Here is a 27790-nt window from a genome sequence, read left to right on the forward strand (position 1 = left end):
AGCAAAGAGGATGACAACAAAAAAAGAAAACCCTTTTATTTACAGACCAGAAAAACATACCTAGTGCTGACAAGTGTGTTCCCTGAACTGGAAATTTCTCATTTCTTTCTTTCAACTGAAACAAATGCACATTTATGGAACAGTGACATATAGAAAGGTTCAAAAAGTAAAGATGTTCTTGCACTGCATATATATAAACTTATATCTATGTATTTTTTCTTAGGCTTGATAATCATACAGTAGAAAATGCTAAAAAGGGTGAGAACCATCATATTTCTACAAGTTTAGTATGGTTTCAGGTTATCTTACCCAGTTGTGAAGAAAATAGGTCACGTCCTTTGCCCTGTATGTTCTGGAGCTCCAAAGGGAAGTATTGTGCTAAGCAACCCACTTCGTTATGTCTCTGCTCACTACAGAGAGCCCAGCAGAAAGAGAAAATTTGCATGATGCTTATCACACCCACTTAGTCTATCCGCTGAATCCTACCCAAACCTAGAAGGTAACAAATTTCAGCCACTTTATTTTAAAGCATTACGTGCAGGTCCTTTTTCTGGAGTTATCACTGTGTGATCGCTATAAAATGTCTTAACTAACTGCTGCTTGAGTTAATCTGAGCAATTACCTGAACTGCCAGGACTCAACATTGCTCATATGAGACTAGGTTTCCAATCCACATTGGCTCTAACATTGTGACCATGAAGAATCCAGGGAATATCAGCTGAAGCCACACAGAGTGCAGTCTACACTTAGTGTGGCTTAGAAAAAAGGCCAAGTACTTCCATTACTACTTGTAGAAACACTAACAAAACAACCTCTGGGTTTGACAAAGTTGTGCCATGAGTGCACACCGAGAAATGTGTAGAGACAAAAGGATTTATCACAATATGTCATTTCATTTAAATATTAGAACCTTACGTTCCATAAAGTGTACCTTGCAACAGCTATTTGTTAACAAACAGTATTAAAAAATACAGGAATATATATTAAATATATCAAATACAAATTATGAAATAAATAGTAAACTCTTACAAGATTTATTAAACATATTTATTAAACAAAATTATAAATACTGATAATAGTTAAAATTTTGTTTTCTTGATATGGGAAGAAAACACATGCTTTTCTTTCTAAAGTAATTAGCTGAAAACAATATTCTGTTAAATTTAGGAACCCCATGTCTCTGGATATGACCTTGCACAGTATATGACATACTGGATCAGCTTGTGATTTAGTAGCATGCCTTCTGCCTTGTTGTCTGTGGACCTGTGGCAAGGACCTGATCTAGTTCTAAGGGTGCAATAGAAGGTTAAGGGTATAGGTTAAGAGAAATGTTTATAAGACTCAAAAAAGCCTATAAAATTGTTACATCCCTTGGTTTCTCTGAAACAGAATACTGTGTATTCAGCCTTTGAGGGAGCAGCTGCTTACATTGCAGCATATATAAGCCACTTCATTACTGGAGCGCTCTGGCTCAAGTTTAAAAACATGTTTTCCAGATTTTGACTCCTCATTACAGTTTGAGATAGAAAACAGTTTAAAACTCTGAAAAAAAGCTTTAGAGCAAAACTATTTCCTGTCCAGATCCACTGTACAATGCTCTTCTTTCTCTGCTTGTGGAAAAGAAACCACAACAGCTGAAATTATGCCAAATGAAATGTTCAACTCTTTTTTTTTTTTCTTTTTTTAAATGAAGTTACAGTTCCAGGATAAAAATGTGTTTGTGTTGCACTGCCTTTTCACTGCCCTGCTGCCTTTCCTCTGTGAGCAGACTCGTGCTGAGTCAGAATGTGCTTGCACTAAGCACTCAGTTGTGCTGAAGGGATGATCCTTTGGTGCAGAAAGTGCAGAGAGTGGCCTGCGCTGAGTACAAATTTCTGACTACCTAAAGAATTGCAAGGTACAGTTGTCCTCCCTCTTTGCTGGATGGAGCTCAATTACTTCAACTGCAAAATCTGATTTCTCCATGGAATTAAATAAAAAGCCATTAGGAATTAGCTGTAAACATTTGTTCTGTATGATTTGAAGAGACATGAAGATCTAGGGATCTTTGATTATTTTTCCATGCTTGAAATTTGGATCTTGTGTTCTGAACAGTTGTGCTTTTACTGAGGATATTTGCATTTTCTTTGTTTTCCATAACACAGTGACAAATGTAAAAGGTTTGTTCCCCCAACAGATCTTTATAGTCTTAGAAATCACTCTGTCTTTCAGAAAGAGGGCTGTTTATCAGAACCATAATCAGCAAGGAATGAGAAAAAGGGACATTCTGGAGGCTAGAGGTGCTTTCTTTAGCATTAGCTGTGACTTCTGTTTCCCTCTCTGGCAAAGTGGTTTGGATGCAGTGGTCACTGATAAGCATTTTCTGATGGTAGGCTGACATGCAGCATGCAAGTTGGCTCTTTCCCTCTTGGTAATCTTTATCTTCAGAAGAATGAGCAGCTGGAAAACTAAGATGGAAAGGGACAGCGGTTGTGACAGGACAAGCTTGGAGAAGAACCTGACAAAGCTATGGTGGCTGGGGAAACAGTCGTGTTGGAAGCACGGCTCTTGCCTCAGAAAAGCTGGCAAGGTGGAGAACCTGACTCCCAATCAAGTAGAAATATGTAAGCAAACTTATTGGGAAGTGCTTGCCACTATAGTTTGGCTCCATATCTCCAACAACACGATCCAGCAGGGGTAGGCTGGGACTGGTAAGAGTGGGTGTAGAGCGACCAGGACAGGATGATGGGGTGGGGTGGGTGGGCTAGAAAAGCGCAGGGATAGCAACAAATCTGGTGGGGAAGGCAGGACAGCAGGGAGCAGGGTAGAGCTGAGGAGATGGGACAGAAGAACAGGTAGCTACAAAACTAGCTGCCTGCAGCAGGCAGGGGAACTGTGGGGGCAAAGGCAGGGCCTTGTGTAGCCCTAAGCAGAGGCTTGGGCAGCTGGTGAGGAAAGTAACATGGTCCTGGGCAGTGGGTGAGGCTGTTGGCAGGGTTTTGTGAAGCTATTGGGCTAGAAAAGTGTAGCTTTTGGGGTGGAAAGTAAGCTCTGGGTCATCTGGTGTGGTGGCAGACAGGGGCTTGGTGGTGGTGCGAGCAGTGCCATGGTAGGGTGCAAGCAGGGGAGGGTGGCCCAGCAGATGGCTGGGCACAGCAGGCAAGGGTCTTGTCAGCTGGTGGAGGTGATGGGGCAGCAGGCATGGACCTGGGCAGCTGCTACGATTGCTGGATAGAAGGCAAAGCAGGTACAGCTAGTGGGGCAGAAAGCAGAGGCTTGAAGTGGGTCAGGGATGAAGGGGCATTGCATGGCCATGTGCAAGAGTGGGGAAAGTACTAGGGTCATGGGCTGGGAAACTAGCAGGGCAGAAAATGGGGTTGAGGTATCAGGCAAAGGTCTCAGGATGTTGGCCACATGCCAGTCAGGGTAAGCTATTGCAGAAGTAGATTACTCCCATTCTGCTACATGGGCTATCTTTGAGGAAAGCCTCCATCATCTTCCTCCATGCCTGCCCCAGGGGCATGCCTATTGGTGTGCGGACACCACAGCAGACTTTGTTGGCATTCACTGGACAGAAGATGGCCAAACACTACTTCATTTCACAGAAATAATGGACCTTTTATGGGCATTCTCTCCCACAGGTTCAGAGAGAGCTTTTTCCTTCATTTCAGGTGAACTATTTCAGCTCAGTAAGCTGTTCATTCAAAGCTCTGAAACAACACAGAATTTGGAATAATACAAAATTTCTTTCCTCTTCCAAATAAAGTAGATGTAGAAGGTGAGAGTTATTAATTCTAAAACTTCCAAGGTGTGGGTAAACATGCAAAACCAATCATCTCTAGTTACAAATTATATTAGCATTGCTAGTGAACCGTAAAATTTTTAAGTTTGAATGTTTTGATAAACTGACCATTTTCCAATCCACCACACTCAAAATACATTTTAGTTAATTAAATCAGTTGCAAAGCACTACCCCGGTGTTTACAATTTATGATTAAGGTGACTCTAACACAAACAGTGAATAAAAAGCTATCAGAAATGAGACAAGCAATTAATTTTAATATGATAAAAATGTAAACATAAAAAACTTGATCATATTTCCATTAAATCACAGTATTTAAATATAGATATTTATGATGCATCCTCTTGGTATTCATTTTAGCAAGTCATATTTAGGTTAAGGGATGGCACTGTTTCCCGATCCTGGTGTAATGGAAACCAGTGAAGGGGACAATTCAAGTACACGTAGAAAATAGTCCTAATAGTCTTCAGCTTTTCTGACTTCTAATTTTAAAACTTAATTTAAAATGATGGTTTAAATTATCCTGCATTTCATCCCTCACTTTTCAGTGAAAATGATCTGTTTGATATTGTGTATTTTTCCTCACATTACAAGACTTATGAAATCTTTGCAACATCATAGTTACTGTTCTGTATGTTAAGTGGCAGTCTAATTTCACTACATACAGTAAACTTATCTTTCCCCCCTAGAAGCGCTCTTGTTCCCTCAATCTTTTTTCTGTACAATTAAAAATTACTGAGGGTCATAACATTTGTATGCATGATATAAAATAAAAACTATTTTTTGTGGACATGCCACAATAATTCATTGTTTATAAAGGGGATATTAGTGGAGTCTAGCCTCAAGTCCCTTAAAATATTATCACTGAAGTGTGTTTAAACGTGCATTTCATTTACCACGGTTTAGGATTAGTCGTTTGTTTATAATGTACAAGCTGACTCCTATTTGAAATGGGATATTACTCTGTAGGGTGACAAATTGCATTCCTACTTGTTCATGTTGTGTTGCAGTTGCCCATAGCTGGACCTATGCTTTGAGTAGGAAGTTCAATTTGATGACTCCCTGAAGGTCAATTTCAAACTCAACTATTCTCTGTCTGCTTTTGTTTGTCGCTAACATTACGCAAACAGTACATCTTGCTGGAATAGGTGAAAACCTACTTTCTTGTTCAAAGGTCTCATCAATCCTGCACTTGGTGGCACAAAGCTGCAGCTGAGGGCTGGACCTGCCTTACAGACCTTTAGTAAGCAGGGCCATGTCCCTTAAAGTAAGTAGTCTAGTAATCTCATACTGTACAAGCTCCACTCTTTTTGTGACCTGAGCTTGCTCTGAAAGCAGTATGGACTTAATACATGTAAAATCTGTTATCCTGATAATGTGTCTTTAGAGAACTGAAGTTTTGCAGTATTTCTTAAGCAGCGATCACTTATCTAGGCAAGTAAAGCTAACAGTGTAAATTATATACATTAATAATATATGTATCGGATATGAAATAACTTCATATTATTGCCAAGCAAAGTATCAATCAGGTATCAAATGACTAAGAGATTAAAAACAAAAATAATTTTTAAGGCTTTTTTGATCACCTTCAGATCACACTAAATTTTTTTACACAAACTTGGAAGCTAGTTTTGTCGTCAATGAAACTGATTGTTTTCACACACATGCCTGACTTCAGTAGCTGAAGATTTAAGCAAACTGTGAAGTGCCTTGGCTTTGTTCTACCCAAGTTTTAAATAAAGTGTTCATGGCAGACCTATGTATGCATTTAGCCACCAGCATGGGCTCTGTGCCAAAGAGCAAGGCTGAAGTGGCACACCACCAATAGTAGTACCAAGTTGACTGGGGACTGTCTGCACAAATTGGAGACAAATATATAAAAAAAAGATCTGTGGGACCTGCAGGGATGTATTTGAGAGTGCTAAGAGATCTTGCTGATGTCATTGCAAAGCCACTTTATCATTTTTGAAAAGTCATAGAAACCAGAGGGAGGTCATGGACAAGTATTATTCCCATCTGTGAAAAGAAAGAACCAGGAAACTGCAGACTGGTGAGCACACCCTGGGAACAGTATGTAACATGTCCTCATAGAAGCTGTTTTCTTGCATGTGAAAGGCAAGAAGGTAGTTGGGACAAGTCAAGTCAGATTTACCAAGAGTAAACCGTGCATAACCAACCTTATTGCCTCCTGAGATGGAACAACGTGCTTAGTGGGTGCAGGGAGAGCTGTGGGTGTCAGACCTTGAGATTTTGCAAGGTGTTTGACACAGCCTACCCTGATAGTCTTGTTAACAAACTCGTAAGATATGGACTGGGCAGGTAGGCCACAAATTTGGTAGGAAACTTGCTAAATAGGGCTGAAAGTGTGTTGGTTAATGGCTCAAAGCTGAACTGAGTGAGCTGGTCACATGTGGAGTTCATGGGGGTTGATGGAGGGTCTGATAGTATTCATGTTGCATGTGACAGTCCAGGTGACGAGAATGAATGAGCTCTCACTGAGCTTGTGGAGTAGACCAAACCAGGAGCAGAAGTAGCTACACAGGAAGGGAGAACCACCACACAGAGACATCATCTGACCTCAGGGCCATCAGGAACTGTAGAGAGCTGCATGTGGGTTGGAATAAGCCCAAGCAGACCTACAGCCTGGGAGCTGGCTGGCAGTGACACAGCTCTGTGTCCAGGGCCCTGGGATTCCTGGTGGGCAGCAATGAACATGACCCAGCAGTAGACCCTGGAAGCAAAGGCAGCCTACAGAATGCTGGACCGTGTCAGCAAGAGTATAGTCAGCAGATCAAAGTATGTGATTTTGCTGCTCTATGCAGCATTTGTTAGGCTGCACTTGGTATACCCTGCCCAGTTGTGGTTTCCAAATTTATTAGAGAGACATTGAATAATTGGGAGAGGGCCATCAGGATCGTTAGCGTGTTGAAGAACTTGACGTACAAAGAATTGAAGGAGTTGGGTTTGCTGAGAGAAAAGAAGGGAAGAGAGGCGAGGCGAAGAGAGACAAAGAGGAGAGGAAAAGAGAGGAGAGGACAAGGCTTGGGGGTAACTAGTTACATTCTTCAGATATTAAATTAATCGAATATTAAATATCAAATATTAAAAGGTATCTAGAGATGATGGAGGCAGTCTTCACAGAGATGCAAAATGGCAGGTCAAGAGGCAACAGACAAGTTGCCTCAGAAAATTCTGTCTGGATATAAGGAAAAAATACTTCACTGTAAGAAGAATTAATATTGAAATAAGTTGCCCAGAGTCATGGGGGAATCTTCTTTGCTGGAAATAGTTGAGACTCAGTCTGACAAATGCAGGGTCATCCTTCCCGCAGAAATTTGGGCAGAAGGCTCTCTGGAGGTCCTTTTCAGCTTGGGGATCACCCTGTGGTTTTGAGCTCTCACCAGTCTGTCTTTCTCAGGAGAGCCAGCAGATGGCACGGTTCAACAGCAGTAAAAATCTGCAAGTGGCGGTAAATTGTTTCATACCGACATAAATACTAAAAATACCATGTTGATTTAGGACAAAGGGACTCGATAAGTACCTTTTCTACTTCAGAGAAGGGTATTCAGAATAGGTTTTTTTTTTAAAAAAAGTTTATTTTGTGGAAAATTTTGTATTAAGGGTGTGTTATGTGTCTATGTGCCCAAGCCAGGTAATGCAACACTGTTCTGGTAGGCCTTCCTGGTGTAGGGATAGTATGTTAACAGTGATCTTCACGGCTCTCCCTTTCTGTCAGGAAGGTCATTTGACCTGTTAAGGAGCACCTTATAGGTGCCTTATAGGTAGGCAGTCTCATGACCTCATGTACACATATGAACTTGTTGAGTGGATGAAGGACATGGGCTCTCCAACACAGCAGAGACATTACAAGTTGTCTTCAGAAAGGTTCATCACCAGTCGTCAACTGGACCAGAACATGGGACTCTAAGGAGAGAAGGCATCTGGGACCTTGCTACTTACCAGTTTAGCCCGTTTCTCACTCCTGGTGAGTGTCTGAGGAGTCCTTGGGAAACACAGAAGCACAGAGCAGGCCACACTTCTGTGTGTGGTTGTCTTCACATGAACAGAAATGGTTGTTAGAGGTGATTAGGCTCTGTCTAATTTTATTGTTGATTTATTATGCTGTTGGTGTTACCGTACTCTGATACAAGCCATGAATATATCAAAACAAATGTAACAAGATGAACTATTTCTGTGATGCAAAAGACTTCTGGTTTAATATTTGGCTTGGTAAACAGATATGGATGAGAAAGTGAGTAATTACAATGTACCACGTTCAAATACATCTGGCACAAGTGAATGGAGCAGCTGGAAGGTTTTCCCTAGCTCTTGTCAGCTTGTATGTGTGCATTATCTTAATCTCAGGGAGGAGCTTATGGAAATAAGCAGACATGTAATATAAACAGTTTTTATAAGCTGATGACTACTTGCACCTGAAGGTTTTGTGATTACAGTCGGTTTAGAAATTAAAGCTGAGTGCTTGGAGTAAAAGCTTATTTATCTTTTTAGTATTGGACTTTATAGTATTAAAATGCTGTTGCTCCTAATTACAGGACAAAGATGCAGTTTGGAGGTGCTTAATATGATGAAGTAGCAATATATTTGTACGAATGTTGGAGGGGGACAAACTGAGCTGTCAGAAGTGGCATCTGATTAATCGTGGTAGTGGGGTGAATTTGACGATACTTGTTTAAATAAATTCAGAAACAATATTCAAAGGACTTTGTGCTACCCCTGGAAGCCCACCCTTATAGCCCACCTTTGTAACACAGTGGCAGCGTATTTGTTTTGAAGAGTGGGAGGAAAAAGAGCACCTTTCCTTAAGTCATTTCTTTGCCAGGTTTGGGAGAAGAATTTGAAATGTGGTCCTTTGTTTCATGGGGAGCTTGTTTTGCCGTAGGCTGCAGGGGATTCAGGGTGGTTTCTTCTTGTCTCTGAAACTGCTCCTCTGAAATATGTACTGGATTAAGACCTGAAACCAAAACCTCTCCAAAGAATTCGTTAATCACCATCACAGTGTGAGTCTCTTTCTCTGTGGCCAGTAGTTGTCTGGGTACTGGAACTGGTGGAAAAGGATGAATGTAATGGTTCTCCACCTTTGCTTAGAGTAGGAGACAAAGCTTTAGTTCAAACTTTTATCACAGTAAAAAGCAGAGAAGAAGAGTGAACTGCACGCTTCTGCGAGGTGCCAGGACTATGCTATGGAGGACATTAGAGGGATTTTGGTGCTGTTTCTCTAACCTTACGAGTTTAGCTTTGTATATTACAAAAAATGCCCACAATGACTAGCTTAAAATGATTGTGGGTTTTTTAATGTTATTTTTGCCAAAATCCCTATTTTTTCAAAGTTCTGCATTAACAGAAATGAATTTTTGTTTGGATTTAGCCACAAAACCAGGGATCTTGAGTCTTGGAAACACTGTAACTGCATTAATGGGGTGCTTCTCAGCAATGCTAATAAGCCCACAAACTGTGGTTCTGATGTAATTACATTGCTGTTTGCTCTGGAGCTCATTTATTGCGTGATAGTCTGAGGATCTCTATGCCATGCTCCACTGCACAGCGTAAGGGTGCCCTCAATTGTCTTAATGTCTTCCTTATGTCTCGTTCATGCTTTCAATTTGAAAAAAAATTACTGCCCTCATTCCTCTTAATGTTTAGCGCTTACTGAATTTAGCAGACAAGGTGGGGCTTCAAAATTGAGTCAGTTAAATGAGTTGGTGGAAATTTACAGCAGCAAAGGTTGTCTAGTGGCCAGAAATGAAGGCCAAATGGAGAAGGACAGAACATTTCAGTCTAGCTTCATCAGGCGGGTAGAGTCTGTTGGGTCACTTACAACCATGAGCTGAAGTAGAGAGCTCTTTGCCCTGGGAGTGTTGGAATTTTGGGAGGTTTGTTTGTCATTAGCCTGATAATGTCAGAGCTCCAACACGAGGATCCAGCCATAGCAAAGGGTCATGAAGAGTAACATAGTTATTTTCAATCTAAATTCTCTTTAATGTAAAAATAATGACACTGAATAAGGCCCAGAGTGAGGACAGAAAAGGAGGAGGAGGAGAAATAGGATACATCCTCAGAAATGTGATGCAGTGCACACACTCACTGTGGATACATATACTCTTCCTGTGGTACACGTGTCCACCCTTTCATGCTCATGTAAAGATGGCAGTACATGTGCACAACAGCAGCACTTTCTAGAGAAGGAAAAAAAAAGATCTGTCCTTTCGCTTACCTGTGGTTTTTTGATCTTTAAAATGTGTTAAATGACAAAGTAATTGAAAGGGCTTAGGTTTGGTCCCCGTTTACTGAATTGAACCTTTGGATCTGAGTTTAGTGCAGTCAGGGTACTGGTGTCACCTTTATAAACAGGAGAATACAGACTTCTAAGTAAAAATGCGCAGAGAGTTCAGAGTTTGGCTCGGGGTTCCTCAGTGTGTTATACCCCAGCTAAGTGGTGTATAACTACAGAGGTAGGCAAACAGAGCTCTTACTCCTAAAAACACAGCAAAGAACCCCATTATTGCTCCGCAAAATGCACTGTCTTGTTCCTGGAGTGATACTGCTGGTTTTACTCTATTCCTTTATGAAACACCATTTGAATACTTTAAAAGCTTAGATTTCACCTTATGGCATTCATGTTTTTCCAGACTTTCTGTGCATGTTAGCAATAAAATTTTATCATTTTTGTTGACTCTCTCTGGACTACATCAATGTCCTTTCTCTAAAAGGCTGCCAAATATTTCACAGAGGATTATAAATATTTTAAAAGAACTAGATTTAATTCTGCCTTCTTGTTTATTTGTAGCCATTTGTTGGTGTTGATGGTTTAATGAGTCTTCCTCACACCCAGGCCCTCACTATGTGTTTGTGTAATATATGGGGTTCAACTTTCATGACCTGTGCAGCAAATTTAGGAAGCAATTCTGCAGTTACGCTCAAACTCTGAGGTTCATTGGGCACAAACTCATATAAAGCTGAGACAAGAAAATGTGCTGAATCTCACACCAAAGAAAACTACATAGTGCTGCACATTGATGTTGACGAAGTTTGAAAGAAAGTGCAACATCCCACTAGCTTGCTTATTTGAACTTGAATTTTGTTTGTGAGTTGAGACTAAGTTGCATAATGGCTTTGTCAAACCAAAATGTTTGCATTTGTAAACTCATCCTCAAAGGAATCCTGGCTTATTCTGTGTTGCAGATGTTCCAACCAAAATGCTGAAATAATGGAGTTAGTGCTTAAGATAATAACGACCTTTATAACCTATTCTGAATCAAATCCGAGCCATGATGACTCAGAGTAGTGAAACTCTGAGCAGATATACTGAGCAAGGGGTCAGTCACTAATGTATCAGGCCATGCATTCTTCGTATCTGAGACAACATTTGTTATTCAGATATGTCTGCTTTATGTGAAGAGCTGCAGTAAGGCTAAATGTTAAATCTCAAGATTCAGAGGTAATGGCAAGAAAAAAATCTAGAAAGGGTTGCTTCAGTTTATTTTTAACTAGTAGAAACAATAATGGACTTTTCCGATCTCTTCTCGTCATAAGAATATCTTATTGATGAGTGTTCAAATTGCAATTACAGAGCAAAAATACTAGCTGTCTGATACCTCTGTATCTGAAGTTTACAGACTTCACTTAAAAGGAAATTTTCCACTTAGAAGATGAAAACAAGAGTCTATGGAGAGATAGTTCTTTGTTATTAACTGACCTAAACAGCTTTCTGATGCATATGCCTCCTGAGAACACATATAGCATTGGTGGAGGGGGAGAATAGCCTTGGTTGTAGTTACAAAGTATTTTGATAATACTGCCTAGAATCTGAAAGGTTTCATATTTTTCAGGAAATGGTGGTTTCAAATGGGGATTTTCTCAGTGTATCAGGCTTCCAATTTAAACCAGGGGACACTGAGGTAGGTGTCCAGTGCAAGGCCAGGAGCTGGATTCCCATTCTTCTCCTGTACCTATCCCATCTCCAAAGATCTGAATTCTGGTTTAAATTTGTCTTTGTAAAAGTGCTGGTTCTGGAGGCAACGTCTGTCTGAGACCTTGGCAGCATGTAAGCAAATTTTACTTGCATTCAAAATCCAGATCAAGGTGTTGAATTTCAGCTAGCTAGGAATGCTGAGATGGTTCTCAGCCTCCTGTCTCTTGAAGCAATGTTGTGCCCAAATCTTTTGCAGGTTTACACAACAGAGAAGTAGCTCTATGTTAGAAGATCAGCTGTGCAGAGGCTGATATGCCTCCAGAGCACATGGCTATGCAATACTAGCTAGAGCCTTGCATACTGGAGTAGCTCACTGCTAGTCACAGACAGTGGGCACACTGTTAGGAAGACACTGCTTACCTCTTTCTGTTTAACCTCCAATTACCAAGTAACTGGCTTTTGGTTAACTACAGGAAACTCAAAATTTGGGAAAACAGAAACAAGTCTGGCCAAAACAACTGGGTGATGTTCATGAACATTCAGAAGAAAAACACTATTTCTAATAGCATGCCTTTTTCTTCATGAGCCTCATTTAAAAAAAAGGAAGCTGAGGTAAGGGAGAAAATGATCTGTGCAAGGTCACTTAGATTACTTTCTCCTTGGGGTTGGCTGTTGGTTAGTGGCTCACTGCTGAACTGATTTGACTCACTAGAACAGCAGAAGTGTCTTCATTTTTTGCCAGGTTGTTTCTGTGCATTACGTAAGTTACACTGGCTCATGGAGAACTCTGATGAACAACATAAAAGCTGGCACAACCAAGGTAACAGGGAGTGGGCAGCTGGCAAGAGTAAGCTGTTATGGTAGTTCACCATGTGTCATGTAACTGCTTCAGCCATAGTGCTGGTGGCAGAGCATGTCAAAGAAGAGCAGGTGTTCTGAAATTCATTGATATGGGTGATCCATTTATTCCATCTGGGAGTGGATAAAGCCAATGGCCTCCCTCTTAATTTTGTAATCTTTTGTTTTGTTGTGGGCATGTGTGTATATACAGAGAAAAGCACCTCTGTTTTGAGTTACATTCACATTATGTATACATGGGGAAGTTGATTATTTTTATGGAGAAACCATGGACAAACTGAGGGAAAGCAACCCTGTGTCCTACCTAGCCAAATGCAGACGGGAGTGTTGCAGCTATTGAGCCTTATGCTCATGAGTCAGTCCACGAAGACATGAAATCAAGCCATTAACAAATCAGTAATTTCACGCACCTTTTTTCCTTCTAGATGTTTTGAGCCATGAAGGTTCATATTATTAAACTTGTCTTTCAAACCACAAATGCCTTTTTTTTTTGTTTGTTTTTTAATGTAAGTGATTTTTTCTTGATTCCGGAGCAGAAGGGCTACCGGCAAACAGCTAGTATTGTGAAATTCACATTACTATGGCAAATGCAGCTGATGCTGAGAGGGAGCAGATGTGCTGGGCCAAGGCATAGGGAGTAGTTCTGGAGAGCCAGGAGCCTGGCTGAAGCCAGCTGAGCTCTCAGGAGGGTGCTCTGCAGTGTGTTTTCTTTGGAGACAAGAAGCTCTTGCCCTTTCTCGTCTCCTGGCTGCTCTTTCCTATTCCTGCAACCCTCTCAGTTGTACTAACATAACTGTTTGTGGTCTTTGCCATAAACTCACTGCTATGTGCTAAAAAAGATTGCATTTTCATGATGAGGGCTGGGAATTGTGATGCAGTGTTAGGAATAAGGAATTGAGAAGGAAGGAGATGGTAAAAAGATGGGAACTTCATATGTCAGAATCGCCACTAAGGGAAGCAAATAATGCAACCACCCACCGAACATTTAGAGAGAGAAAAAACACTTTTGGAGGGAACTGAAATGCAACTTCCTAGCTAGCTTCTGCCTGCTTGTCTGCCTCTTCCCTGTTCCTTAAAGAACAGGGACTGAAGGGCTGGGGAAGTGGAGGACTGAGATGCTAGGCTGATAGAAAGCCATCTCTGCCAGGTGCCAGCCAACTTCATTGCCCTGGTTCAATTGCTGACTCAACTCACTCTTCACAGTGAAAATTTTGATTGTTTTGAATCAGCAGTTTTGTTAAAATTTTCCCCTGAAAGCATTTATTCTAGTACATCATTTTAAGTTGAGCTTCATGTTCACCTCTTTCTCCTGCTCAAAACCCCATCTTGAGGTGGTGGGGCCTTCCTGGAGTTACCATCCAAGTAGTCTCTCTAATCCTGCTGACTCCTGCTCTTTGCCTCCACTTCCCAGCCACACTTTCTAAAAGGAAATACTGTCAAAGGAGTATTAATGTTAGACACATTGATTGGATTCCCCTACATGAAAATAAATTTAACAGAGTAGTCTCTCTTCATTTGTACCCCGAGCCTTGTGTTGTTTCAGTGCAGCAGTATGTGTCTTTACGAGGATGGTCATGGGGGCTGAGACATTTAGTTAGAAATATTGCAGTGTGCCTTCATCCCTAGCCTTGGGAAAACAGATTTTTTTTTTTCTTCCTTCTTTCCATTCGTCTGAGGAGAATCTTGTTTCAAATTATGTTAAAAGACTTATGGTTTCTTTTTTTCTTGACACTGCCCCAAACAAATATGTTCCATTGGCAAAAACACTCTTCATTCTTTAGTTACTATTAAAGCAGTTTTTATTCCTCCTTCTCCACCTTTTTTTTTTTATCTGGCAGAATCTCCTAGACAGAAAATGATGATCTGGTTAAACCTACAAATGTTGTTGTGGGCAGAGCACTCTGAGCTGCTGGGACACTGTTATCCTATGTGAGTGTCTGATTTGGCTACTGTGAAACAAGAGTTTGTGCATAAAACTTTCTCCAACTCTTTGATGAATAGTAGTCTGCCTTTGGAGATTAAACTCTCATTTATTGTAGTAAATGCTACTATTAAAAACAAGCACTGTTTCAGGATGAAGAACTGGCTCTGTCTGATGAACTTTATATGGCATTTGCCTTAAAGTTGGAAGATGCTTCACACGTCCTTCACTAACAAGAGTAAGTGGTGATTAATGCATCTGTAAATTGTTCTAGTTGTACATTGCATTTTAAATTGCCTGAGCATGGCCAGCAGTAACCCTGCCGCAGAGTAAATAATTGTGGAGGAGCAATGGGTGCTTGATGTCTTCCTCCTTGGAAAAAGTTTTGAGGGTCTCTGAAAAGAAGAGGTAATGTTTACCTCTTACTGTTGGTTCTCTTCTCCACTGTTTTATTTCAGCAGTATTTCATTCCAGAAAGAGATCCAGAGTCACCTGTACAGAGGCATGAGACTTCTCTTTTTCTGGGCTTCTGGTAGCATTCACACTTGGATGAGCAACCTCTCTGCCAGTGGCAGCTCTCTGAAACTCAACTTAAAGAGGTGATCCAAGGGTAACTGCATTACCTGTCCCCATAGCTCAGACACCTGTCAGTTTGTTCTTTTGAATTTATGCACATTATCTCTAGATTGATAGGTTTAGAAAAAATCAAGCTAAGCCTTTTAAAGAAAAAGCTGTGTAAAGGTGTTGTAACACAGTCTAAAGCAGCTTGAACTTTTCTGGACCTTTTCATAATATAACAGAATGAAAGGGTGAAATATAATCAGTACAAAAGTACTCAGTACAGATTTATCAATACTATTTTTCTCTTGTAGATCTCTGTTCAAAGGCCTGATACAACATCAGTTTTGTAGTGGTGTAACACTGCTGACTTTTTCTCACAGCAAAGTTTCAGTGATATAAAACAAAGCGTGGTAGTAGTAAATTACACCCCCCCCCCCCCTTTTTTTTTTTTTTTAACAAAATAGCTCTCCTTGTGCCTTGGGGGAAATACTAAAATGCACGTTTTAGTTGATGACTGATGACTGAACCATTAAAACATCACAGGAAGCATATATTAACTAAATGTCTCAGTAAATTTAAGGGCAAATAAGGGTTTTTTTACACAGTGGACAAGACAAGGCATTCAGTGAACGACAAGGTGGAAAATTAGTGGAGAAATGCATCTGTTAGATTATTAGGGTGGCATTGAATAAAGATGCAATATTACAGATTACTATTCATATTCAAAATCATTGTTTTAACTGGGAAATGATAACCACAGATTTTTGTTTTGAAACACTCTTTGTAGGACTTACTATATAATTCCAGAAGTTCAAGGTAAAGGACTGGGGTGTACTGGAAACAGCAGAAGGATTAGATGGAAATTACCAGACTCTATGTAAAATGAGAAATATCCTGCAAAGATTGCATTTCACTTGATACATGGTGTACTACAAACACCATAAACCACAAAAAACTAACTTTAGAGAGCTAAAAATGTTAGCAATACCCCTGTAACTGAGTTATACATTGAAGTAACTTGTTATATATCCAGGATAAATGGTAGAAATAATTCAGATTGAGGCTCTTTCATGAAAAGGGGAGAGGGTTTTACTATAACCTCATGCATGAGTTGAGTAAGAATATTAACGTGGGTATAAATCTGGAGATGGATTAGCTGTCCATATAATTTGATTTTCAACAACCTGTTTATGCAAATGCTGAAACAAAGTCATAACTGTATAAAATATTGCCTCATTATAGCACGTAAAGAAATCCATGGCTGCAAAATGATAACGGATGTTTTTGTTGAGGTTGTGATAATTTGTGCAGACATCCTGCAAAAACTGGATTTTAATATTTTGAAAAAGCTTTTCTTCATCTTCATAAATATAAAAAAAGTGTTCTGGACCAAATTCACCCATGGCATAAGTGAGCATATCCTTGTCTGTGACATGTATCTATGAATTTAGTCCCGTGATACTGAGACATGTCTCTAATTTACATGTTGTTTCCTTATTCCTGCCTTCATCTCCTGGCATTTTATTTCCCCATTCAAAAGAGTCACAGTGGAGCAGAATGGTTGCCATTTTCTTAATTTGCTTGTTTAAAGACACTTGCGACTTATTTAAAAAAAATAAAACACAAAAGCAAAAAAGAAAATCTGCATTCTGCAGATGTGATGGACCTGGATAGGTAGGATGCAGTGGGACAGAGACAGGGTAATGTGAGTGCGCAGACAGACTTAGGAGATGAAGGAGATGGCCTGGGAGGGGGCATGAGAAGGCCCATGAAATAGATAGTGCGGATGAAACTAGAGGTGACAGGAGAGATTGGCTAAAATGCCCACATGCCTGGTGCAGGGGATTTTGATATGATAGATGGAGCTTCCCTCATGTGGAGAGTAGGGCACTATTATTTGCTGCTTCCCTTTTGCAGTGACTATTGAAGCTGAACTGTTTACTTACATACTGAAGTTAGGAGGCTTCCTGGAAAAATAAATGAACACAGTAGGCAATGACTAAAAATACATACATATTTATTAGAGCAGCATGATTTCTAGAGGCCTGACTTGTGGTTTGTAAGTGCTTAATGGGCTGTACTGAGGCTTTCACTTGGAGTAGGGGGACAGAGGCTTTTTGATAATTGTTGTCTGCACCAGTCCCTGCATGGGAGATCATATTTGGTTTAATTGGCTGTTTATTCTAGATGCCCACGTATGGTGCTTTATATTTGACTTCTGACCCTCTCTTCTCCCATGTAATGTATACTCCTGGCCTTTCTCAATTCTTGGCTTTATTGTCCCAGATCTGTAACTGGTTTGACCTAAGTTTTGCTCAAACTACAGCTTCTTTATGTAAAGCTGAGCCATAAGAGGAGATAGCACAGCAACATTTAGATGTTGGGGCTCATCTGAGGTGAGCAAAAGCACATGGAGAAATGCACGAGCCTACACCCAGCTGGCAGCTGAACCCAACTGAGGCCCAGAGATGCTTGGCCAGTAGAAGGTATTCCTTCTTGCCTTAGCAGTTACAGTCCAGCTAACCAGGGAGTTCAGCAGCTGGTTGACCCAGATTTAATTTGCAGTTCTTTGAAAACCTCAGAGTGAGCATTATGTGCTTGTAGGAAAAGCCAGACTTGCACAGTCCTCTGCAGATGTCTTGGCAGTGCTTTCCTCAATACGTCGTTGCAGGAAAAATTGACCATGGCTTATGCTGTGGTGCTTCTCCCCCTGCTTTCCTCATTGAGGACAGCCTTTGTGAAATGTATCTTTTGTGTTTCTATTGTAACAAAACCTGTGATGTGCAGGTTTAAGGTCATAGCTTATTCTGTTCTTTCTTCTGTCCTGGAAACAAAACAAAACAAAAAAAAAAAAAAAAGAGAGGAAAGGTCTAGGAATGAAGAAGGCAGAAAAGGTAGAAAAGCTTAATAAAAAGAAAAGAAATGAGAAAAGGAGAGGGATGAAGAGAACGAACCCAAAAAGTGTAATTTTTCACATCAGGTTTAGAAACCACACAAATCAACTTCAGATGTTTGCTGCAGTGGAACAAACTATTTCTGTTATACCACTGCCTGTTCTATTAGAGCGTGTATTTTTATTTTTAGTGTAAAGTATTTGGGTTTGTGATTATTTTGAATGTAGCTAGCACCTGTTGAGGTAATCTGTATCCCTTGTTCTTCAAGGTAACTTAACAATTAGGCGTTTTATGGCATACGAAAATTTCTGTGGACACGCAACTAAACTGAAGCCAAGCTATTTACAGGTAAGGGAGTCTTGACAGAAAGGAGTACTTGATATTTAAGAGTCTCCATCTGCCTTCTTATTTGAATTAACCAAGACTTTGCAGCCTAAAAATACTGCATGTTTTTGTTACTGCATCTCTGGTATGTTGCAACCAGCTGTTGAAGTCAGCCAAAGTATTGTACTCTGCCCTCATGAATGTAGCATATTTACATTCCAGATGAATTCTCAACATGCCATGCTTTACTGAGAATCTTTAGATTTGAGCTGCTTAAACCTCCACCAGCAGTGAATTGTCATGCTTTCTTGATCTGCTAATGTTGATTAACATTTAAGTGGTATTTTTCCATGCACCATTTCAACACAGAAAAAACAACAGATAATAGATATGAAGTGTTTGTTTACCTAAATTACCTTCAAATCAGGTGAAAACCTTGGCCATATCAGTTTGTCCCATAAAATGCAATTCTAGTATTTATTTTTCTCCATTCGTGCTTCTTCTTCTAACGTGGCCTCTCCTGTTGAAGGAACACAGGATGTTTATGATGCCTTTAACATTGAGTTATCTATCTATGTTGCCACACTATACTTTGTCTTTTAGTATTTTGCTGTGGGTCTTCCTTACATTGTGAAATGTTTTGTGGCTTTGCTCTGCTCCTATGGTCCCGTGTTCTAAAATTCAGTGACTGACTTCTGGTTTTTCTTTGTCATCTGTTAGCATTTTCTTCTCTACTGAATAAGACAGACAGGTCTTCATGCAGAGATCTCTTACTCAGAGAAACTAGCCCATGGTCTGCAAATCTGAATCAATTTGAGCAAATCAGAGAAAATGGTAAGGCCTCACTATTATGAGATGAAAATGAAGCAATGCCAAAAACCCTGCAAAAATGGCATAATCCCATTCATCACTTCAGGAGTGATGCTGGGGGCAAAGGTAAATTCCTTAGAACACTGGGACAGCTGGTGGGTATATATAAGTGATTTGTGTGCTGTAGAGCTTTATTTATCATACATCTGTAGACAAGTTTAAACGTAACACTTTTCTCAGCTTCCTTATTCTTTAAGACTAAAGATTCTCTGGATTTTATAAATAAATTTTGAGGGTTTTCAGTTATGCGGTAAATGTACCATCTTGTCATTTCTAATTAGCAAGATATATTTCTTGAAATGCCTCATTTTATTACAATCACTCCTTCATTTGATACACTATATCATATGATGATATAAATCATATGATGACATGGTTCTCCACTCCAATGAAAAGTCTTATGTATATGTGTTGTTAGGGGAAGAATATCATCAATGTTCCTTTGCACAGGGCTTGTCTGTACAACTCTGACGTGCATGAATAGTTTGAATCCACTCTGACTTCTTATCTGAGAGGGACTAGTTAACATCAAATTGCAGATAATTAAAAATAATATTTAGAAAAGGATAGCAGTATTTCTTTCAAACAACTCATCCTGTTGAGGGGTCCAGTCTTGCTGACAAAGGGTCCTGTTAATATAGCTTGTTATGGGATGGGCTTAACAGTTCAGGGGAAGAGTAGGAGGACCAGCCAAGTCAAGGTAGGTGACATGAAAAAGGCCTTATGCTGCTCTGGTTATAAAACCCACTCTCCACCCTGAAGTTTCAATCCTAGGACATCTGTGCTGTAGGGCCTGAGTGTCAGAAGAGGTCTGCAAAGCTGGATGTTTGCCTGCTCTTCCTGTCCTGGTGTAGTTGTGTTCCTCTAGCATGGAGGAGCTCACTACTGGTTGCAGGGTACCACGGAAGTCTAGTAAGCTGACTGGAAAAAGAGGCATAGTTCTGCATGACATTATTCTTTATGTTGTCACTTAAATCCAAGCAAAAGGGGACAGAATGACAGCCTTTCAGTCCTTTTCCACATGTGAAAATTGATGGCCCAGACTGTTAGGAAGCTCAAAGGAAGGTGATCTCCTGCTGGTACCGTGCAGCAACAAAGGTTTTGGTCTACTGGCATAGCTGCATAAGGAAAAGCACTACAATTCATCTGATTTAAGACATACCTCCCTTAATCCCTTCAATTCAATGCACATATCTTTGCCCTCTTGAAAGCAAGCTATTCCTGCAGCTTGTAAAGATAAAACTGATGACTATAGTTTTTACACTAATCAAAACCCAGATGTGTTTGACTTTGTAATTTTGGTATAAATATTAGGGCAGTACTCTACCCCTTAGAGAAACACAGAATAACAGGATGGTTAAGGTTGGAAGGCACCACTGGAGATATTTTAGACTCACAGCCGGGTCACACAGAGTGGGCTGCTAGGGTTGTGTCCGGTCAAGGTTTGAATATCTCCAGTGACGGACACCTGCTCCAGTGCACTATCACCTTTACAGTAAAACAGGCTTTTTTCTTATGTTTAAACAAAATTTCTTGCATTTCAATTTGTGGTCATTGCCTCTTGTTCTGCCAATGGATACCAGTGAAAAGAGTTTGGCTCTTTTTTACATGCTCTCATCAGGCACTTGTACATATCAATACAATTCCTCCTGAGCCTTCTCTCTTCTCCTGGCTAGATGATCCCAGCTCTCTCAGCCTCTTCTCCTACATCAGATGCTCCAATCCCTTAAGCATTTCTGTCACATTGTGTGGGACTCAATACAGTATGTCTGCATCTCTCTTGCATTGGAGAGCTCAGAAGTGGACCCAGGTCTCCAGATGTGTCTCACCAGTGCTGAGTAGAGGTGAAGGATCACCTTCTTCAACCTGTGGACAATGGTCTTCTTAATTCAGTCCAGGATACTACTTTTGTTGCCACAAGGGCACATCACTGGCTCATTGCCTGCTTGCTGTCCATCAGGGCCCCTAGGTCATTTTGTGCAAAGCTGCTTTCCAGCTGGGTGGCCCCCATCAGGTACTGGTGCCTGGGGTTGTTCCTTCCCAGGTGCAGGAATTTGCACTTCGCCTTGTTGAATCTCATGAGGTTCCTGTCAGCCCATTTCTCCCACCTGTTGATGTCCCTCTGGATGGCAGCACAACCATCTGGTGTCAAACACTCCATGTTTCTTCACATGTTTTTTGTTTCCTTAAAAACTATAAAGGCTGTTAATAGACAATGTAAAGATTCATATTAATGTCTAGATTAGAAGATCTGCAGTGTATTTAAGATGTATAAATTAAATATATTTCAGAAGTATACATTCCTTTTCACTGAGCCTCAGGAGAGATTTTCTTTCTTAATACATACTTTTTGCTCATAGTAATGAAAGTTATGTGCATCAGAAAGACAGTGACCTTATTGGTCTCTCGTTAAAAATAGAAAAAAAAACCCCATATTTTCTTCCAAATGTCTGGTCAAATAGGAACTTGTCTTGGAAAAATTTCTATGGAGTACTAGTGTAGTATGAAATGGAAAAATTTAAATAATGGCAAAAAATTAGCAATTTTTAAGTTCACCTGCTTATGTAATTTCCTATCCTAGTAATTTTCTTGTGGCAAAGTGTGCCTTTTGTCACAAGTATGAAAGCACAATGAAAAGTGGTTTTGATTCATGTTTTATTTCCTGTTTCTGAGCAATTAAAGAATTAAATCCTTCCTGTCTTTGAGGTGAGAGGTTTTGAACGTGTAAGAGTCAAACTGATTATTTTCACTCATAACTTTGGTATTAGAATGCAATGTGTTATTAGGGCTTGATTATGCACAGATCTAGTAGACAGAAGACAGTCAGTTTCTTCAAATACAAGATTTAGGTAAGAAAGAATGCCTCTGTGATCTACAGGAATGTGTCTTGTCAAAGAAAACAGATTTTTGTCTTTGCTGTGAACCAGCAGGATGTTTTCATCAGAGAAGTTTAGGGAGGAAAAACAAAGCTTTCAGGGCAGCTTCCAGGTGCCCACACAGGGCAGTGGAGAGCCCACCCTCCTGCTCCCAGCTGCAACCCTGACCTTGGCCTCTGCATTCATCACCTCCTTTTAATCTGACAGCCAGCTCTGTAGCAAGTCAAGAGCACAAAAGTGTCTCTGTCAGATGTACATGTCTATTTGGCAGTCCCCAACCCAAGAGAGGTTGAGTCCAGGTGTCCATCCAAGCAGCAGCTTTAGAGCAGAGACCCTGCAGGATTAGAAAGAGGATCTATGCAAAATAAACAACATGTGTAAGGAAATGTACTAATCACATTATACCTTCTAATGAATCCTTTTGCTTTCCTCCTTCCTACTGCATGAAGATGAAACTTTCTGTGATAATTTTTGATGCCCTAAATAACTGCCTGTATCTTACTGTTCTGCCTCCAGTTCAGTGAGGATGAATAAGAGGTATTAGTCAGATAAATGATATCTCCAGGCTGTAATTTTTTTCAGCCAGACAGGTTATCAGTTTTCTATATTTCCCGTAAAGCATGTAGGGCTCTATAGAAATTAGCTGAACATCTGGAGGTCATGTGTAATTGATGAGAAAAGAAGCAACTCTCTCTATTTTACTCGTTCTTCAGACCAGATAAACTAACTGTCCAGGTGCTTCTCTTTCTTCACTGCCTTTACAGAAAGGTAGGCAGCAAAAACTTTTATGCAAAAATGCAGGTCTGACATGTAGCTTTTTGGAGGCTAACCTTAGGCTACATGTAAATAATGCAATGTTGAAAGAAATAAATTGTATATATGTAATAAGGCACCATGACCATCTTATCTAGCAAGTCTCTACTTACAAGCAGATAATATAGAAGGGCACATCTCCACAGCGTTTTCAGACTCATGTGGGCTTCTCTGTCCATAGGACATGTGAGCTGATCCAGGTCTGGAGCAGGGGAGCTGTGCTATGCAGCTTGGTGCTATGCTCAGGCCCAGGTAATCTATTTTTCACTGGGTTTATTTGCTGGTATCCATGACTTTATCCGTAAGACATCTGCTCCATAGCTGGCTTACATTTGACTTGCTTGCAGTGGGGACAGAATTCACTCATAACAGTCTGGATAAATGCACCCAGAGCATCCGACGAGCAGTACAAAGTGTACAGAGGAACCATTTCCTAACTGAGGAAGTGGGTGGGAATGGTTCCATCTGCAACTGCAGACAGATAAATGAAAAGAAGAAAAAGCATCAATTGCTTCAGGAATGTTTAGCTTTTTTTGACTGTTCTAATTTGTTTCTGATGGGCTGATATGAACTAGTATACTGGGGATCAACAGGGATCCATTTTTTCTGTTGCAAACTGTAGCTTGGCACAGGAAATTTCTTCCTCTCCAAGCAGTCTATGAAGCATAATAGTGAGTGTACACAGAGAAAAAAAAAATGCACAAGCTTTTGTCAGGAGTGTTATGGATGATAGAAGGGATTTTTGTGGAGTAGCTTTGAAGGAAGTGCTAGGAATCTCACCAGAGCCATTCATTTTATGAATAAGGTGTCTCCTGTGTCCTCTTTCACAAAGTGTTGCTGTATTTTTCTATTTGTTCTGTAGACTTCTATTCTATTACTAGTGGATGCTGTCCCAACACACGCCTTTATCTGAAGTCCAGTTGTTTCATACCAAGTCAACAACATGTAAGTGCCATGGCTCAAAATTATAGAGCATTGCTTCATAGCACAGAGCTCATGCCATTCAATGAATTTGCCTCAGAAAAGTACTTATTAGACTGATGCACATCATTCTGTAAGCAGAAGACACTACAGCTAGAAATTTCTCCATGTACAAAAGAATTGCTAGATATGAAGGTCCTTACCTTTCATTTGGAAATTATGTCCTGGTTTACTAAGATTGCACCAAATATATTTTTTTCTGTATCCCAAACAGAATAATTACCTGACTGCAGCGTATTTAGAAATACTAGGGACAGTGAAAATAGACCTATCTTCTGCAAATCTGGTGCTACAACAAATATGATTTTGAAATCAGGTCATGTCACCAAAACAGCAGAAGCCAGAACTGCTCTTAAGAGATGCAGTATAGGGGTGGATGCTAGACTACTTCTTAGTGAAAGAGTTTGAGAGTTTCTCTGAAAATGTAATAAAATAAAAGATAGGCCTGCATTCATTCCAATTTTAGTTCCTTACTACCTCTATCAAGCAATGCCTATACTCATCATAGCTTTTCTCGGTTAAGAGAAACTGGCACCTCCAAGATGCTGTGTAGCCTTGATCATACTAAGAAGTACCTCTTCTTTATTGTCTAGGTAGGGTGTTTGGGGTTACAAGGCTCTTAACTTTAAAACCTCAGCTGGGTGTATAACAAGTCTCAGGCTTGAAAATATGCAGGTCATATGAAATGCTGTGATTGAATTTCTTGGAAAAATTATGCCTTTAGAAATAAGCGAGCTGGCTAGAGAAAGTATTTGATGTCATCTGAGTTACTGGTAGATAATTAGGGAGGATTCCTTTAACCATAGAAGACTCAACCACAGAGACACATTCAGAAAGGAGCAGGATTTTAGGAATCGACAGTCCCCCAAGAAGTGCTTCCAATCCACGTCTGTACATTTTCTGCAAGAAAAGTTTTGCCGTTGCTGGCCTCATGCTTAAAAGCCAAGGTTGTTCATGATTTGCCCTCTCTTCAAAGGAGCAAAACCAACTAGCCAGACTTAAAATTATAGGTAGCTGAATGTCTTCTAGCAAAGGTGCAGTGAATATGTAATGATCGCCTCATTAGTTGTGGGAATAGACAAACGGTAGCTAAAAGGACAAATTACAGGATCAGGGTCTATAGGACAAATGAGTGCTTGCTTTCCAAAACCTCTCTTCTGACAAAAGAGAAAATCCAACTGCTGAGCATGTCCCTGAGTGATCTATGTTTAGGGAAGTAGCTTAGGACACAAAACACTACAGTGTTTAAATTACAAATTAATTGATGATTTTTAACTACATTGTCACATTATTTTTTGTCAAGGGAATTGTGCAGGTAGAGATTTTGGTTGTTATTTAGTACCACAGGTAACTCCCAGATGTCTCATTCCATTTTCACAGAAGGTAGTTAATGAAAAATTAAATATATTCTGGGATATTTTTTTATATAGAGGGGATTAACAAATGATATATAGAACCATTAGAAGTGAGCTAATAGTAACAACTATTTCACTTTTCAAAATAGGGTATGGTACTTAAGTAGATCCAGGAGCACTTGGTTCTCTGATGTTAAGAGACAAGAAGAGGACATTCAGTGCAGATGTGAAGTTTGAAAATTGAAAAATGGTGAAAGCTAATGCTTTTCTGACCAAAAATGTATTTAGGCTTTGGAACTCATGTCATAGGAGGTTGTTGATGCTGAGAATATAACAAGATTCATAAACCATTTGACAGAATTACAGGTTTAATAAGAACATTCAGGGTTGTGGTGGTTATTGGTTTAAAAAAAAAATTAAAAAATCAGAATGGTATCAAATCACATCCTTCTGGGTTTGAGACAGTCTCTGTTAGAAAACAGAAAAACAATCTGTCTGATGTGGGATTTCTTACTTTTCCTCTGAAGTACCTAGTGTTTGTTGCTACTTGAAAAAAAGATGCTGGCCAACTGGAGAGATGCTGAACTGATTGATTTAATAATTCCTTTCCCTATGTCTCTATGCATTGTATCATTTTCCTGTACATTTATTTAAAATGATCCCTGAAACAGTTCAAGGCCGAAGATTTGAGTCCTTTTTCTTTTATGGGCATTTACATATGAGTATGTAATGCCTGGCATGTGATGTTCCTGTTTGCATATTGTTCTTTGCCAGACCACTGTCACAGTAAACCAAAAAGCAGAGCTCATCTCATATGAAAAGATTAGAGCAGTGCAAAACCCAGATGTCTGTCTGAATTGCTTTGGCCTCTCATTTCTTCTGTCTCCACTTCTAACAAATTCCTGGGAAATAATTGATTGTATGCATTTGGTTATTTCACAGATCCCAAACTGCTATATGAAGCAGTTTCTCACTAATGAAAATAGTGATGAGAACAACTTAATGTGGAGCGTAAGTCTTTAATAATTGATTTTATCTCCAAGACTGAAGATTTCTGACAGAAGCCTCAGGTGCAAGCTTACTCTTCAGATGGTCCTGTGCATTTTTATGACTTTGAAAATTCTGTGAAATACAGTCTCAAAATTCACGAAGCTGAAGCAGGCTCCACTTCTGTGGACTCTCACAACCTGTTTCTGCCCCTGCTTCTGCTGTGTCCGTGGGGTAGTGAACAGCATCATACACAGCCTGTTTTTCAAATTAAGACTAAGCCTCATCAGTCCTGGCTTACTGAAAATATAAAACAAAAGTTATTGCCTGTCTATTCGTTTCTACTTGTCCTTCTGTCTATTTCTCCAGGTATTGAAATATGTTTACCTGCCCAGGCTCCTCTCCTGAATTTACTCCAGGACTTCTTTCCCAGGCCTGTCACTGTAGGGAAATCCCCTACTGTGGAGACCTCACCGTTGCTTCTTTCTAAATTTCTGTCTTTTTGCAAGTCACTGAAGCAATCTGCAGCAACTCATCACTACTACTGTGTCGTCTTCTCTTGCAGGGTGTGTTCAGTTTGCTTTCACTGCCATCTATCCTCACAGCTGTTGGTTCAACGCCAGAGTGCCTACACGGGGCAGAGAACCTGGATGCCGAATACAGCAAGGGACAAATTGGGTGTTCCAGGCCTCCCTTAAAGTGCAGCCATGTTGCAGTTAAAATCCTAGCACGAAGCATGAGATAAGTAATGCTTTAGGGGTGTTCTCTGGCCTTACATTTTAGTCATCAGCCATTATAGCTCTTGACCTGTATCTCCCACAAGAGTAAGTCTTGAAAGCCCATGCTAGACCCGTCAGTGTCTACATGACCAGAGTCCTATAGCAGGAGGTCAGAAATGAAAAAGTATTTTGATTCATGAGGCTGACGAGCCCAAGTGTTATGGGATATACCACTTCTGTTTGCATGTCTTATGTGTCAAGGAATTTCTAATATTCTATAATTCTAATACTTTCACATGATTTCTGTTAAGGGATATTAAAAGCAGTCACACCTCCAGCACATTTCAGGCTGGGGGATTCTTCCTGCCCAGCCACCAGAGCCCTGCCCAGAGACCAGGGGGTCTCTGTCCCAGCCAAGCAGTTGCTGCTTTCCCTTTTCCAGCGCCGGGGTCACCAGTGCTGAGCCCCGCACTCACTCCAATCTGTCTCAGCAGCCAGTGTTCAGGACATGCACCATTCCCACCCAGTGGCTGGCAGCAGGGACCCCCACCTGGACTGAATCCAGGAGCTGGCCCCATTTTGGCTAACACCTGCCATGCTGGTTGCGGGCACCTCATCCTTACAGCACTCCCACAGGATGGAGGGTGAGATTGTGCAGAGAGATAGATAAGAAAGGATTTAATAAGCAGATAGGACAGACTGTGGTGATCAGGCACAGGGCTCAGTCATACAAGCATACTGTCTAGTGATGTTTTACATGCAACTGCCTCCTTTTATATGCTTTTCTGCCTAGTCCCTCTCTGTTCCTCTCCAGTCCCTTTCCCTAAACATTCCTTAAATTTGGCACAGTCCTACTGACCCCCTTGGAATATCCGAAATTCTTATTTTCCTCTTACTTTCATTGTCTTATCAGTTACAAA

At 40.3% G+C, this 27790-nt stretch overlaps 1 protein-coding gene across 1 annotated transcript in view; it reads left to right on the forward strand.

Annotated features, from left to right (window-relative positions):
• Positions 1-13389: 13389 nt before the first annotated feature.
• VEGFD (vascular endothelial growth factor D) overlaps positions 13390-27790 on the forward strand; it is a 78674-nt gene continuing 64273 nt past the window's right edge. Inside the window, exons 1-3 of the mRNA XM_074814750.1 lie at positions 13390-14498; positions 14643-14728; positions 18214-18293. Coding sequence (XP_074670851.1) covers positions 14701-14728; positions 18214-18293 — 108 coding nt within the window. The 5' untranslated portion in view covers positions 13390-14498; positions 14643-14700. The remainder of the gene's footprint in view (positions 14499-14642; positions 14729-18213; positions 18294-27790) is intronic.

Source organism: Strix aluco, chromosome 2 (assembly GCF_031877795.1).
Source record: "Strix aluco isolate bStrAlu1 chromosome 2, bStrAlu1.hap1, whole genome shotgun sequence".
Taxonomy (NCBI): domain Eukaryota; kingdom Metazoa; phylum Chordata; class Aves; order Strigiformes; family Strigidae; genus Strix; species Strix aluco.